Source organism: Crassostrea angulata, chromosome 4 (genome assembly GCF_025612915.1).
Source record: "Crassostrea angulata isolate pt1a10 chromosome 4, ASM2561291v2, whole genome shotgun sequence".
In the NCBI taxonomy this organism is placed as follows: domain Eukaryota; kingdom Metazoa; phylum Mollusca; class Bivalvia; order Ostreida; family Ostreidae; genus Magallana; species Magallana angulata.
Window position 1 is genome coordinate 21,150,605 of NC_069114.1, and position 14,156 is coordinate 21,164,760.

The following is a 14,156-nucleotide window of genomic DNA, read 5'->3' on the forward strand; positions in this document are numbered from 1 at the left end:
TTATAATTGTTTTCCTCTTGAATTTGGGTCTATTTGGGTCCATTTGGGTAAATCGACGCACCCGAGATCTCGCTACTAGGTAAACATTGCTGTCATAAGGCGAGTTTTTTAAAACGATGACATTCCAAGGCGAAGGATGGCCGTTGTGAACCATTGAAAGGAAAACAAAGTTAGCAGAGTTAGGGTAAACTATATGTTTAATTAATAAATCCAATTTTATAGGCGGTTGAATGCTTTTAAAGTCGGATATAATTCCCGAAGCGAGCGACACAAAAACGGCGGCGTAAATCGGAGGTTTTTACAACGCTTGGAACTGTAGCTCTCTGGTTTGTCTATCCGAATTTTTTCAACCAGAGAGCTACAGATCTGCAGCTATATGTAACTAAAATGTATAATATAGACCGCCAACAACACAATTATTGAGTTTTTACACTCAACATTTAAAAAAAAAAGGGGGGGGGGCAAACTAGATCTATACGCGATATATGTATATAGTAAAAATTTATGACAATAAAAAAATGAATAATAGTTTTAAAATAGTCATTCCTTTATCTAGTCCGATATCAACTCGTCAAATTTTTATGTAGTGTCCTTTCACTCCTTTCCGATATATTTAATTTTATCAAATAAAATATTCATGTTGTATATTTCATAAAATATATTTATATAAAATGAAATATATCGGAAAGGACAGTACTGTTATTTAACAGTGTAAATATAACAAAGAGAGTGGCCACTTGATTCTATAAATCAGAATTAACTTTGAAAAAAATTATTCTTCGTTACATCGTCGCCGGATCCGAGTTAACGTGACGAGTTAACGTGACGAGTGACGAGTTAACTGACGAGTTAACGTGACGAGTTAACGTGACGTCACAATCATAGTCACATGGTATAACGTCACAATCAATACGACGCAATCACAATCACTACAGTAAACACAGAGGAGTTGGCAGGTAATGAAAAATCGCATGGTTGTCGGTAGTTGGGACAATTAAATATTGTATGGTATACACATGAACATCATATCTCAGATGTGGTTATGGAAGACATCTCTCGTTTCAGATCACAGTAAAATGGAGTCACAGTCAGATTCTAGAAATGGTCCAGTTTTCAATATGGTAAGTAAAATTAATTTTGTATGCGTTATCGATAAATCGTAAAGTTGCCACAGAATTTTACAATCTCTTTTGTCTTCTTTAAATATAGGAAAACGGTCCAATCACAGAGGGTCAGGAGATTCAACGTTCAGATGACAAGAGAGCAAATGGAATCGGAAATGGAGAAATGCAACGTCGAATTAAGAATATTCCTGTATTAGAGGAAAGAAGACTCCTTGCGCTAGAAAGGCACATCAAGTGTAAACGGAGGAGACGGTCGTACGTTAAAAAGATGAAGAGTTCGGAGAAAACAGAGCATCTTGACAAAACCATGGGGGTTCCAAATGGAAAAATGTCCGACGACCCTGGGGCGTTTGATTTAAAGGACGAGGTGGTACAAGCATTAAAAGGGAACGGGAAAGAAGATTGGAGTCAGAATGAGACTGAGCTAGGGTACTGGGATGGCAGTTTCAGAGAAAGATGAGGAGAAGCCAAATGGTCAGGTTGAGAATTCTGTGATTCAATCACCAAAGATAAATGTCGAAGAAGACGAGCCACAGAGTGTACAATTTGATAAGTTGGTTGAATACTTACTTGACGGAGTAAAATCAGAATTAATAAAGAAAGTTGAAGAAGAAATAAAGAGTCAGCGAAAAGTGAACCAGTCGATGGTTGAAGAGGAACGTCATATCAAAAAGGATGAAGGGGCTGGTATGGAGGTGAAGCAAGAAAACGAAGAAAGTTTCAATCCCTTGAAAGAAGTAAATACTTCGCCGTCTGAAGGTGCTAGGCACGTGGACGATGAAGGCTTGAAGAAGGAGAGAGAAAACTTTCGAGATGAAGGGCATACAGATTTGGAAAGAGCGAAGGACAGTGAAAACAAAATTGTTGATCTCGGGTAAAATATCTTCCTTTCTTTTTTACTACATGCATACATTGTTTTTGTAATTCATTAGTAATTGTATTTCATAGTTCGTACTCGACGTGAGATGTATTAAATGTTAAGTATAAATCTCAATTAAGCAATTTAATACAAATTTATATTATATTATATGTACAGACAACACTTATAGCTATCATATTTAATAACTATATTAAATTTCTTCACAGAGATGAAGAAGCCGAACAAAGTTTCAACGTATCATGCACTGAATCAGAGGAGCCGAAACCAAAAGATCCTGAATTGGAAGCCGTAGAAACCAATCAGCTGTTAAAAGAAGAAAGAGGAATGGAAAAGACCGGTTTCAGTGTAAGTAACATGATAATTACATTTCTTTATTATTTTACAACTTACCAAGAAATTAGAGATATTATAATACGGCCCTTGATAAATGTATAAAACACTCATAAAACTGTATCCAAATTTGTTTATTTTGAGACAAGAGAAGGCGGCGATGTCAATTTTTTCCCTCTAAATTCCTCGTTATAAATGGCATTATATATAGTTGCCCTGAAATTAATTAAAGTTTAAATGACCCCTTTCACTGAAATACAAACTGTAACTTATTATTAATAGAATTGATTTTGGTTAAAAAAAAGTTTCTCTTTTCTATTGTTTTTAGATTGTCCTCGATGACGATGATGAAGATGATGACGATGATGGCTTCATGCCGAGAAAATTGTTTTTCTTCAGCTTTTCCGAATTCAAGGTAATTCTTTACTTCTAGATATTGTTCTTGTAAATTTTATTTCACGGCAAATATATAATTACAAGATTTAAGAATTTGGATTGTTTTTACAACACTTCTATTGTTCACACTGATAAATTGCCTTGAACAGCTGTATCTTCCAGTCTTTTATAAACTTCAATGTCAGCGTACATGCACGTACCTTGAAAACGTATTTTTGAATACTATATCAGATATTTTTAATTTCGCTTTGTTTAGAAAGAAGAGACCTCCGCATGATGGAAGAATACGAATTCTCAGCAAAAACAACATTCCACATATCAGGGTTAATTTGTTAAACAATGATACGAGTTCTAGAAATTAAATATATAATTATTCTTCGTAGATGTTGGCTATTTTTTATTTAAAAGCTATGAAAACCTCTTTTATAGACTGCAATATTAAAAAAAATAACATGCTTTCTTTGGTGGTTCATGTGGCTATAACGATCAACGAGTATTACATATATATACTAGTAAATTAAAAAATAAAAATAACCCGCATCAGCTACGCTCGCTATCTTCATACCCACACGAAGCACCATCAAATAATTGTTTTACTGTTTATATTTCATTTCGAATCCCTTCAGTTCAGTCATTGTCTTAATAAATACTAAAGAAAAAAGTTTATTCGTTCGAACGGACAAAAACCGTAAAAACCACCCTTGGGGGGTTTTCTTGTTGTGTGGATGTGAAGTTTAGCATTGTGATATTTTCATAATCTAGTTCATTAGGTTACTTCTCTTGTATGTCGACATTCATATTGTCATAACATCTGAAAACAAATACATGTGTTTTGCAACATCAGAGCTATACCAATGACGTTTTTTTCTACCAGCAGCAACACAGTTCAGTCGACCGCTGAACAATGCAAATCATTACACTCCTGTTTTTACTTTGCCACCTTATATACTTTCTATCGTTAAAATGATTTTCTAATAACTCTGCGAGTTTTGTTTTCTAATTATGCAATGAACTTAACACACATTATGATATGCTTAAAGCTTCCTTATATAGACAGCAAACAATAAATAGCAACATGTTCTTGCCACTATTTAAGGTAGGACCTCCGATGAATACATTTTAGTTTTAAATGCTGAAAATATATAATAAACTTTATTCAAGTAAATCTTGATATTTTAAAATAACCTTTATCAGTATTAGTTAGGTAGTATATAGGCTACATTTTTCTTCAAAAATTGTATAGTTAGTTCAATCACAGCGTATACGAGATGAAGTGTATTAAGTTTGAATTCTTACAGCTTTAATATATACTAGTTCTTGTTATCGTGAATGTTGCAGAATAACCTCATCGGTCTCGAGGCAACGCCTATACTCTTTATAATGCAAAACAACATTTCTCGACATATATAGGAGCTTATTCTGCAACATTCACGAAAACTCGTACTTAATTTCTTGAGCATTCAATGACATAAAAATAACAAATTGACGGACGAGCATGTTTTTTTGAGAGCAAAATTGCGCACACAAGTAGTCAAGTATACACGTTCTTTTTAATCACATAGAACTGCGCATCTGCAGACTTTAACGGAAGATTTGAACATCTTTAAAAAAAGAGGAAATCAATGGTGTCTAGTCTATAAACATTTGTCGAGAAAATTGTCGAACCTTGCAGCTTTCGTGGATATTAGTAGGAGGTATTCAATATTCCTAAAGCACCGACCGATTTTCTGTATATGCATAATCTTAAAAATTTACAAGGAATTGTATTAGTGTATTAGTGGTAACTTAGAGCGTACTATATTTCATTTACTCCATATTTTAAACTCTGAAAATCCAATCAAAGATAGTCACCCCCCCCCTCCCCAACAACACACACACATCAACGCAAGATCCGCTACTTGGCAAAAGTTCTGATTATGGTAAAATGCTCCAAGACTTGCGCATTTATAAATTACTCACTTAATTCTCTTGGGCCCTTCTGGAGCATAGGGCTACTAAACAGTCGCCCTCCATCTCACTCTGTTTTGGACTGTTCCAGGTCTTCCCAATATTTTCAAGTTCTTCCAAACTTGTTCGTCTCCAACTGTGCAGTGACATCCCTTGTTTTCCCTGGCCATGTGGGTTCCAGTCTAAGGCATCTCTGGGGTTGCTGTTTTGCGACTTTCTCCATGTGTGGCCAGTCCATGCTCTTTTCTTGAGAGATGTTGGTTTCTGGCTGGTACGCTCCATGCCATTAGTTGTTCGTTAGATATGTTTAGTGGCCATGTCACTTTACATATGTGTCGTAGCCATTTGTTGGTAAAAATCTGGATATTTTGTTGTAGTCCTGTTGTTAATCTCTAGGTTTTACATCCGTATGAAAGCACATATTTGACATTGGTGTTAACTATACCAATCTTTGCGAAGGTTTGTTGAGCTTTGCTTATTCTGACATTTTTATACTCGTCTGAGCCACCTGTCTTGTTAAAAATGTATCCTAGGTAAGTGAATTGCTTTACCTCTTCCAGTTATTCCCCCTCGATTGTGATTGGTTCGTCTTGTTTATAAAAAGTCAGTTAACGGTTATTTTGTTTGGAAATTTTTGAAAGCTTCGAAATTTATTCATTTTACTAAAACATTCTGTAACATTTATTAATATTTGTCAAAATATCCCGGAATCGAGAATCTGGGACAGACTATAATCTTCACTTTCATAATATTTGTCTTCTTTCTGTTCATATTGAGCCATATCTTCTTTCCAATTTCACTTAGTTTGTTGGTCTTTTCTCTAATGTCTTTTACTGTGGTTTTATTAATATTCAAGGGTATCAATTTTAGTGGATAAAGTGAAAATCATAGTTTCAAGGATTTGTAAATTCGTGGCCAATGACCCCATCAATACAAAATGTTAATAGAAATTGCATTTCAATGAACATTTAATTTCGTGGATCAACTTAAAAACGAAATCCTTGAAAATTGGTATTCAACGAATATTGATGAAACCACAGTATCTGGTGAGATAATAGGACGAGGTCGTCAGCAAAGTCTAGGTCTTCTAATCCCACTGTATTCCCCTTGGCTTGTCAAATGCTTTCTTTGTAACCCAGTCTATCACTGATAAGAAAAGGGTGGGCGAGAGTAAGCAGCCTTGTTTTACTCCGGTATTTACTTGAAAGGAATCAGTGAGGGATGGTACAGTTATCACGTGCACTGAGAATTCTTAATATAGGGTCTTGATAACATTCATTCACTGTCTTTGATGGTATTCCATAGTGCCACAATAGTTGCCACATTCCATCTTTGTTGCACTGTCGAATGTCTTTTCAAAATCAGTAAGATTTATTTTCAGTGATGATTGCCATTCGACAAATTGTATCACAATTATTCATAGAGTTGCTATTTGAACAGTACAGTTACTGTTGGATCTAAAGCCTGCCTGTTCGTTACGTAAAACTTTATCTACTGCGTCTTTTATTCTGTTTAATATGACTTTAAAAAGGATCTTACTAGCTACTGGCAGCATGTTTATGCCCTCAAATTTTTACAGCAGCTTACATATTGTAGGTCTTGGGTGAGCTTAATTCTCCCTTTTTAGGCAGTTTTACAAGTAGCCCTTCGTTCCATTCAGTTGGTATTCTCTCAGCTTTCCAGATTTTATTAGTCAGCTCGCGGGCCGGCTAATTAAGTTGGGATGAAACTTCAATTGCTCTTGCGTAAATTGGAATTCTGGGAAGGAATTAGAGAGTCTGTGTTGGAAAAATTCGTAGAAGTTATGGTCCCATGATGGTCCCGAATCTGCATATTTTCTTACCAAGATTATAGAGGATATATATACATGTATATTGGCAGTAGTTTGCGACGCGCGGGTCCGTATGAAATTCTAAGAGCAATCTTTTCAGAGTTACATGTACAACTTTAAAATATAATAATAAAATAGGTGTGCAATCATACTCAGTACACTGTATGTACACCGCTACACGTTTGCCTCCTTACCTACAGCCTTAAAAAACAAAGGTGCAAATTAAATGTATATTATTATTATTATTCTAGAGACTGTACATCTTGTATTCTATTAGATTGCATATTCAATTTTGACCTAAAATGAAAATTAAGCTGGCTGACTTAAAAAGCTTTTTAAAAAGCTAACCTTGTTTCATAGTTTATACAAGTATTCAATTATCTCTTCTCCTCCATATTTTCACTCCTCATGTGGTATACCATCAACTCCAGCCGCTTTACCATTCGTCAATAATTTTAGGCTTTGTTAATTTCATGTTTCTTTAACCGTTATGTTTAGAGTGGTAAGGTTACCGGTAGCTCTGGTTCTGGCCTATTCAATACACTGTTCATTCCACCTTTCCATTGGTGAGGACCTTACCATCTTTGATTAGACTTGCATGTTTTACGTCTGGCTAAAGTTTTGCTGATGTTGTAGAGACTTTTTATATCTACCATGTAGGCAGCTCTTTCTGTTTCTGTTGCAAGTTGGTTGACATACTCTCTTATGTCATTCATGCGTAATGTTTTGATTTTTTTATCTAGATTTTGGTGCTTGGTATGTGTATCTTATTTTTGTGCCCTTTGTTTTAGCGTTGTTATCTTTTTCTTTCATTTTACGCCTTTCTTCGACCTTCTGCCGTGTGATATCAGACATCCATTCTTTCTTCTGGCTGTTTTTTTCCCTAGGACCTCATCCCGTGTATTCTTGATGATATCCCTTCTAGCAGTCCAATCACTCTCAATATCTATTTCTCGATCCTCACAGTATAATAGGGAATGGTGTTATATATATGTTTTTTCATCGTAGGAAACCCCAGTGGTGGATCCAGAAAGGGGTACGGGAGTTGCAACCCCCCTTTGAAAATGCTAATAAAGGAAACGAAAAAAGAAAAACAAAGAGAAAGAAAGAGGGAGACAGGGAGAAGAATTAACATAGACCAAAAGATACAGTATGGGGGAATGTTTCGGCGATATATGTACTAATGATTTTAAAAAAAATTGAAATGCCAATTTTAAGAAATTTTTATGAATGGTTGCATGCAATTTGATCCACGAAATATAATGTTCATTGGTGTGCATTTTCTAATAACAATTGTATTGATAGGATCACTGGCCATGAATTTACTTAGCATAGAAACTCTTATATTTTAAATTAATCCACGAATATTAAAAGCACAGGACGATACGTAACTATAGAGGTTTGCCGTGCATCCATTGCGAGGGATGTCAGTACTGTATTCAAGAAATTGGCTTTTTTTTTTGCAAGAACTCTATTTTTTTTGGTAGAAAAAAAGGATTTCAATGTTTTAATTAGTAATCAATTTTTCTATTTTTAAGAACTATAGCTCTATTTTTCAAAGAGTACTAAAAGTATCCTGCATAACAAGATAATCTTTCGACTCCTCTTCCTTAAGGTATCCAACGCCTCAATGTTCTTGTATCAAGAATTTCTTGAGAAGTATATATGATATATGTAGACAAAACACACTTAAAAAATAAAAAGATAATGGGAGGTCAGTGTTCATCCCTCTGAGTTATGGCCAATTTAATTTGTCCTTTTTGCACTTAAAATGCGATTTCAGCCTGATTAGAATTTGTTGTCGGTATTTTTGATTAGGCAAACTTTTTTCTTATTAATATATTATTTGAAATAGTCGTCATTTTCAAAAGAAAGAAAAAAATTCATGGAGAAAGGCATAATTTTATATCGTTTCAATGGTTACTAAACAGAAAATTTTAGAATCTGTTTTCTTCATTTTAATAATTTGAATAAAAGGTGCAAATCTTAGATTTTTTGGTAAGCACTATTATGATTGTGCAATTAAGAATTTAAATCTGAAAATGGAGAACCGTTGCTGTGGCAACGGTTCCAAGCTTAAAAATAAGGAAAATTATAATATTTTTAGGCATCTTTGAATGGATATTATTCACTTATAATGAATAAATATATAAAATCAAATGGTGAGAAAAAATAAAGTATGTCCTTAAGTTTAATGACACTTGACAAAAATCTGAAATTTTCTAAAAAATAAGTGCCTATGCTATGGACTTTTCAAAAAATAAGGATTTCTGTGTGATTTTTTTACTTTCCATAGCAACAACACTTCTCTGTTGCATAACAAAGCTTTTTGTGGTATATAATGAAAATGTAGATATATTTTTACAAGTTCCAACTAAAACAATTGCAAAAAAAAAATCTAAAATCGGGTATTAAAGCATATCAAATTCATCTTCAATTTCTCAGTTTTTCCTATTTTTGGCCTTGTTGTCATAGCAAAGGATGTCAATTTTCATAATAAAATATATATAGCAAGGACATTGATATGGATGTTAAAATTTAACAGTTTCCCAGTTCAGCTTATTAAAACCCCGCAAAAAACTGATTTCAAAAATTTGTAATGGTTTCCATGGTAACATTTTGAAAGAATTGGTTTCTCCATCAATTTTCTGATATAATGAAATAATTGAAAATATGACAAGGGTTGTTTTATGTCTTTGATAGTTTACATTAGAGGACAAAACCTTCTAATATGGCTTCAAAGTAGGTAAGTTTTGCTATTTTTCCATCTTTGGCCTCTATTACTATGGCAACGGTTACCCCTAGTAACAAACTTTTAGTTGTTTTTTGCGTTTTCACCTAGGTGTGTTCATGTATGAACTATAAGGAAAATTGGTGACTATGTCTGGCCAGACTCTTTAATTGATCTTAATTATGCTCAATGGCCACACTGAATAGAGGGATTACGAAAAAAATTGTATGAAGCTGCATAAATTTTTGTGTGACTTTTTGCACTTAGAATAGACAATTTCTATAATAGTTACAGTTTGATTTGAAATAAAAACATTTTGAATGTCAAGAATTTCATAAGATTAATCGAATTTGCCTAGAGATGTATTCAGTATCATTTTGACATAAGAAAACATGGGGGTCAGTGATGTAAAATTTTAGATATATGGCTTTAAAGATAAAATTCTCGCAAAATTTGGCTTCAAAAAATTCAGACATTTTCTATATATTTGCATGATTTTATGCTAAACGTCTATCACTCTATCAAAATTTAGTTTTGCACAAGTCACACAGGACCTATAGAACATGTCAAAAGCCTATCAAATGTTAAAAATGTGAATTATGAATAAAGTATAATGAAAAGAAAAGTATATTGAAAATTCATTAATGCTTGTTTCTGTCATTTTTACTAAAAAAATCTTCCGCAAGTGAAAATAGTTCCCCCCAAAACTTGTTTGTTTCTTGAATTCAAATGGTTTTTCTTTATGAATATTGTGTGATTATGAAATGATGATCTTTCTGTATTTCTGCGCAATGAAATCAAAACGTGAGGAGTGAGATACCTTAAAAAAGCATAAAAATGGGATTTAACTTTCTTTAATTTTAAAACCAATCAAAGAAGTCTTTAGGTGGTATCAAACACATTTCAATGCATGTTTAAATCTTTAATATCTTTAAAATAATACTTGTAAAATTCCTATTTGGTTTACATAGAATATAGTTAATAGATAAAGTTGAGAAAGTATAAACCTCTGCAACGTTTTTAGAAAACAAGACTTTTGATAAAACCCCGTAATTAATGGCAATTTTTCTTTAGATTTTTTCTTCAAACTAGTGCTAATATATAAAACATATATTATAGTGATAACCATTAATTGATTTCACGGTTTCATTTTATTCTGTAAAATCTCAAAAACATTAAAACGTTCCGAAGGCTTCGTCCCCTCTTAGAACCCCTGATCATACTTAAAAGGGTCTCTAAGCGACCGGTCCCAATCCCCCCCTCGGAAAAAAATCCTGCAAGCGTACATGTACTTCCATCGTCGCAAAATACGCCCAATATGTGCAATTCTCGCAACCTACGTGGACTTACCCTCCACCCCCTCCCTCCTTTGAAAATTTTTGGATCCGCATCTGAACCATGCGCAACAGAGTTCGCCAAAACAAACGCAACAAGTTATTTATGACGTCATATCATTAATGTTCAACGACTGGGAAAAATGGGATTATGTTTGGATATTTCAAAAGTACAAGGTATGTTACATGTAATGTGTAGCGTATGAATATCCCCGGTATCTAGCGTCAGAAGTCGTTAGGGGTAACGTCATCACGTCAGGTATATATACCGTCGCGTTTTGGTAACCGCGTTAGTTACTGAATTTGATCGGTGGCAATCAGACGTGTTTTTACACAGAGCGCAAAAATCAAAGAAATCACTATGAAAAGAGAGCGATCATCCGAAAGAAAGAGCAAGAGCTCGTCAAAGAGGGTAATGGCTCTCAGAATTAACGTTTAATTTTCACAATAGCATGAATTTAGCCATTTATAATGTGTGAATTCTTTCTCTGCGCGATGCGGGATGCCATTTTGCTAAAATGTCGCCATGATGGAAGTCAATATATATCGTTTACTAAATCAGTTTTCTCTCTTCTCGTGACTTCAAATTAATATTAAATGATGCAATTACCCTACATATGCATAAAAAAATAATTTAACAAAAGTATATATAAACAGTGCATCTAATATCGAAAAGTCAACATAATTGGGGGGGGGGGGGAGGGGGGGGGGGGTTCCAATGTTGCAGACAAGTGAATGATTCAGCTTTTAATACATCTTTAAAAAACACTCTCTATGAATTTATAATTTATGTCAAAATTTTAAGCAAAGCTGGTTTATAAAATTTACAGATTGGATTGATAAAAAAAACCTTAATACAACAAAATTTTTTATAAAATCATATTGAAATTTTTTTTTTTAAATTTCAGCACAGCATAGATGTCTCCTCTAGTCATTCCGATGACAGACAGTGGTATGATGTGTTGCTGGAACTCCACATCAAATCTATTGTAAGTACTAGAGTAGTCCTGATTCAAGAAAACATGCAACCACCCACCAACCCCCCCCCCCCCCCCCCCCCCTTGCACATTATCATTGTGGATGTTTGAATCAACAAAATATAGATAGTCAAGTTTTAACAACATGCTGTATGTCAAAATGTAATACATGTACCCAATGAAATATGTATGGTTGTGTATAGATTGCATTAATATGATAATTGTGGATAAGTAGTGATCAATGAGTGATTCAAAATTATAATAATTTGGAATTTTCTAGGGACATAAATGAAATCGTTTTCATTGTGAGGCAGTGTCACAAAATGTTCCTTCTTTCTTCCAGTCCAAAACACACACACTCTCTCTCTCTCTCTCTCTCTCTCTCTCTCTCTCTCTCTCTCCATGTTCTTCCTGTGAAGTAAGTATCTTCCTCCTCTCTCTCTCTTTTTATGCACTGTTTTATTCTCTATCTGTGTACTGTTTCATTCTCTTTTATTTTGTGTATTGTTTCTTTCCCTTTGTGTAAACAGATATAGTTTCATTCTCTGAGATCTCTCCCTCTACTGTTTCATTCTCTCACTTTGCACTTTGTGTCCTACAGCAACAGCCATCTTTTGTCTCCTTCCGTCATGCATGGAAAGAGCACATGAATGACTATGTAAGATTTTCTGAGATTGTAGACTCAATATCAGTAATCATGATCAGTTCTTCCAGATCTCTTCTACAACTGTGTAACATGTACTGGGCCTACTGGCTGACTTTTCACAATCCATCACTATATTGCATTTTTTGGTGGACATTTGATTTTATTAGTAAAAAAAAATTAACAAACCATTTATGTTTATATTAGATAATTTCAACAAAAAAACTAGGAGTAGGAATAAAAGAATTAATAGACAAAAACTGGGAATGAATGCAATATTTGACCATGTATGCGTAAAACAAAGACTGTATATTCTCATTTCATTTGTTTTGGTTTACAGCACCAATTGACAAGTGCAATTAACAAGTCAGAAGACAGAAGGGAGTTGCCTACAGTCCCGCAACCCACCCACACGGTATGTATAACAATTAATGTACTTATAATTCTATAGTTCTATAGAATATATAACAATTTCAGGTAACAAACATTGGTATTTCAAGATAGGGACTAATCTGAATATATAGATAATTTCTCAATTTCCTTCATTGTTTCAATGGGGTCCTTTTCTCTATACTTCATCAGATTGAGTGGCTAGCTCGCACTAGTTTCAGACATCGCCCTGTGCGTCTCAATGTGCCACATGTACAACAAAGGAAGCACACTGTGCCACAACAAAGGAAGCACAAGGTTGCTAGGAGACGGTGTGTGCAACATTCGCAGCTTGACTCCTCCTTCGTTGTCTACTGAAGGAGCAACTCTTGTGTAAGTACAGACGTACCGAAGCTTTAATGCTTGTCTATTTGTGTGTCAACCCGCAACCTGGATCAATTAAATTAAAGGTCAATCAGAAAGTGATTAAAATTATTAAAAATGTCAATAAGAATTTGATTATGTGTTGCACTGATATTATTCAAGGTAATTTTTTAAAGAGTTATTATCTTGCTCTCTTTTTAGCATAGAAGTTGTACCTTGTATGCAGACATTGGTGCAAGTGGAGAGTGGTGGTTTGATCATGTGAACCACTCTTCTTAAGTGAAAAAGACTGTCAAAAACACTTGTCTTGTGAGAAAATTCACAGTGCTCTCTTAATGTGGAACAGACTTCTGAGTGCCATTACTGACTGCAATGAGACAAATAATGGTGACTTTTTGAATAGTGTGATTGACACATTAACCACCACAAAAGCAGACTGGTCCACAGAATCATTTTATTTTTATATATGTATATTGTATATATACACATGTAAATATATTTAAATCTGTCATGTTGACAGCTATGTTGTGTACAACTGTAATATGTATATTATATATACAGTACATTGTAAATAGATAGATATATTTATGTCATATTGACAGTTTATATTATACATAGTGTTAAAAAGTCTAGGCCAGCCTTCAGTAGAAATATAAAGTTAACATGCAGAGAGTTAAATTATGAATAAATCTGTAGAGATACATGTATAGCTGTAGCTACATGTAGGTCGTGCTAGGTCTTCTAACTTTATGAAGTTTACAGGGCTATTACATTGATATGATAACTAATACAGGTAATTTGTACAACAGCATTTTATACAACATAAAGTTTTTAAACCTTTTCACAGCTTTTAGATTAAGATAAGGTGTGTGTGTGGGGGGGGGGGTTAGGTGAGTGGGGGGTTTAAAGTGGGAGGGGGGGGGGGGGCGGATTGGACTCTGTTGGGTTAGTTTTATACTGATAATCTGGTAGTGTGTTTTGTACCTGTACAGGTATATGCTATATTGTGTTATACTATAGTGTATATTTGATTGCCTTAAGCTTATGCATGGGACATCTACTGGAAATTAAAGAGCTTTTTTTGGGCCTATGTATTTCAAATTCACTGATTATTTGATATTTTATATAAAATACTTAATTGAAATAGTATATTCTATATCAAATACTGAAAATCATATTTCCAATAGTATGTGTTTGTTATAATATTATA

General features: G+C 34.0%; 1 protein-coding gene and 1 pseudogene across 1 annotated transcript; both read left to right on the forward strand.

The window, feature by feature from the left end:
- The first annotated feature begins 866 nt into the window (after positions 1-866).
- On the forward strand, positions 867-3,007 carry LOC128182155 (glutamic acid-rich protein-like; annotated as a pseudogene).
- Positions 3,008-10,852: 7,845 nt separating this feature from the next.
- LOC128181827 (uncharacterized) lies at positions 10,853-13,806 on the forward strand. The gene is made up of 5 exons (XM_052850368.1): positions 10,853-10,985; positions 11,482-11,562; positions 12,534-12,608; positions 12,776-12,955; positions 13,148-13,806. The coding sequence occupies exons 1-4, from the start codon at positions 10,935-10,937 to the stop codon at positions 12,938-12,940; spliced, it is 372 nt and encodes a 123-aa protein (XP_052706328.1). The 5' UTR covers positions 10,853-10,934; the 3' UTR covers positions 12,941-12,955; positions 13,148-13,806.
- Positions 13,807-14,156: the final 350 nt, after the last annotated feature.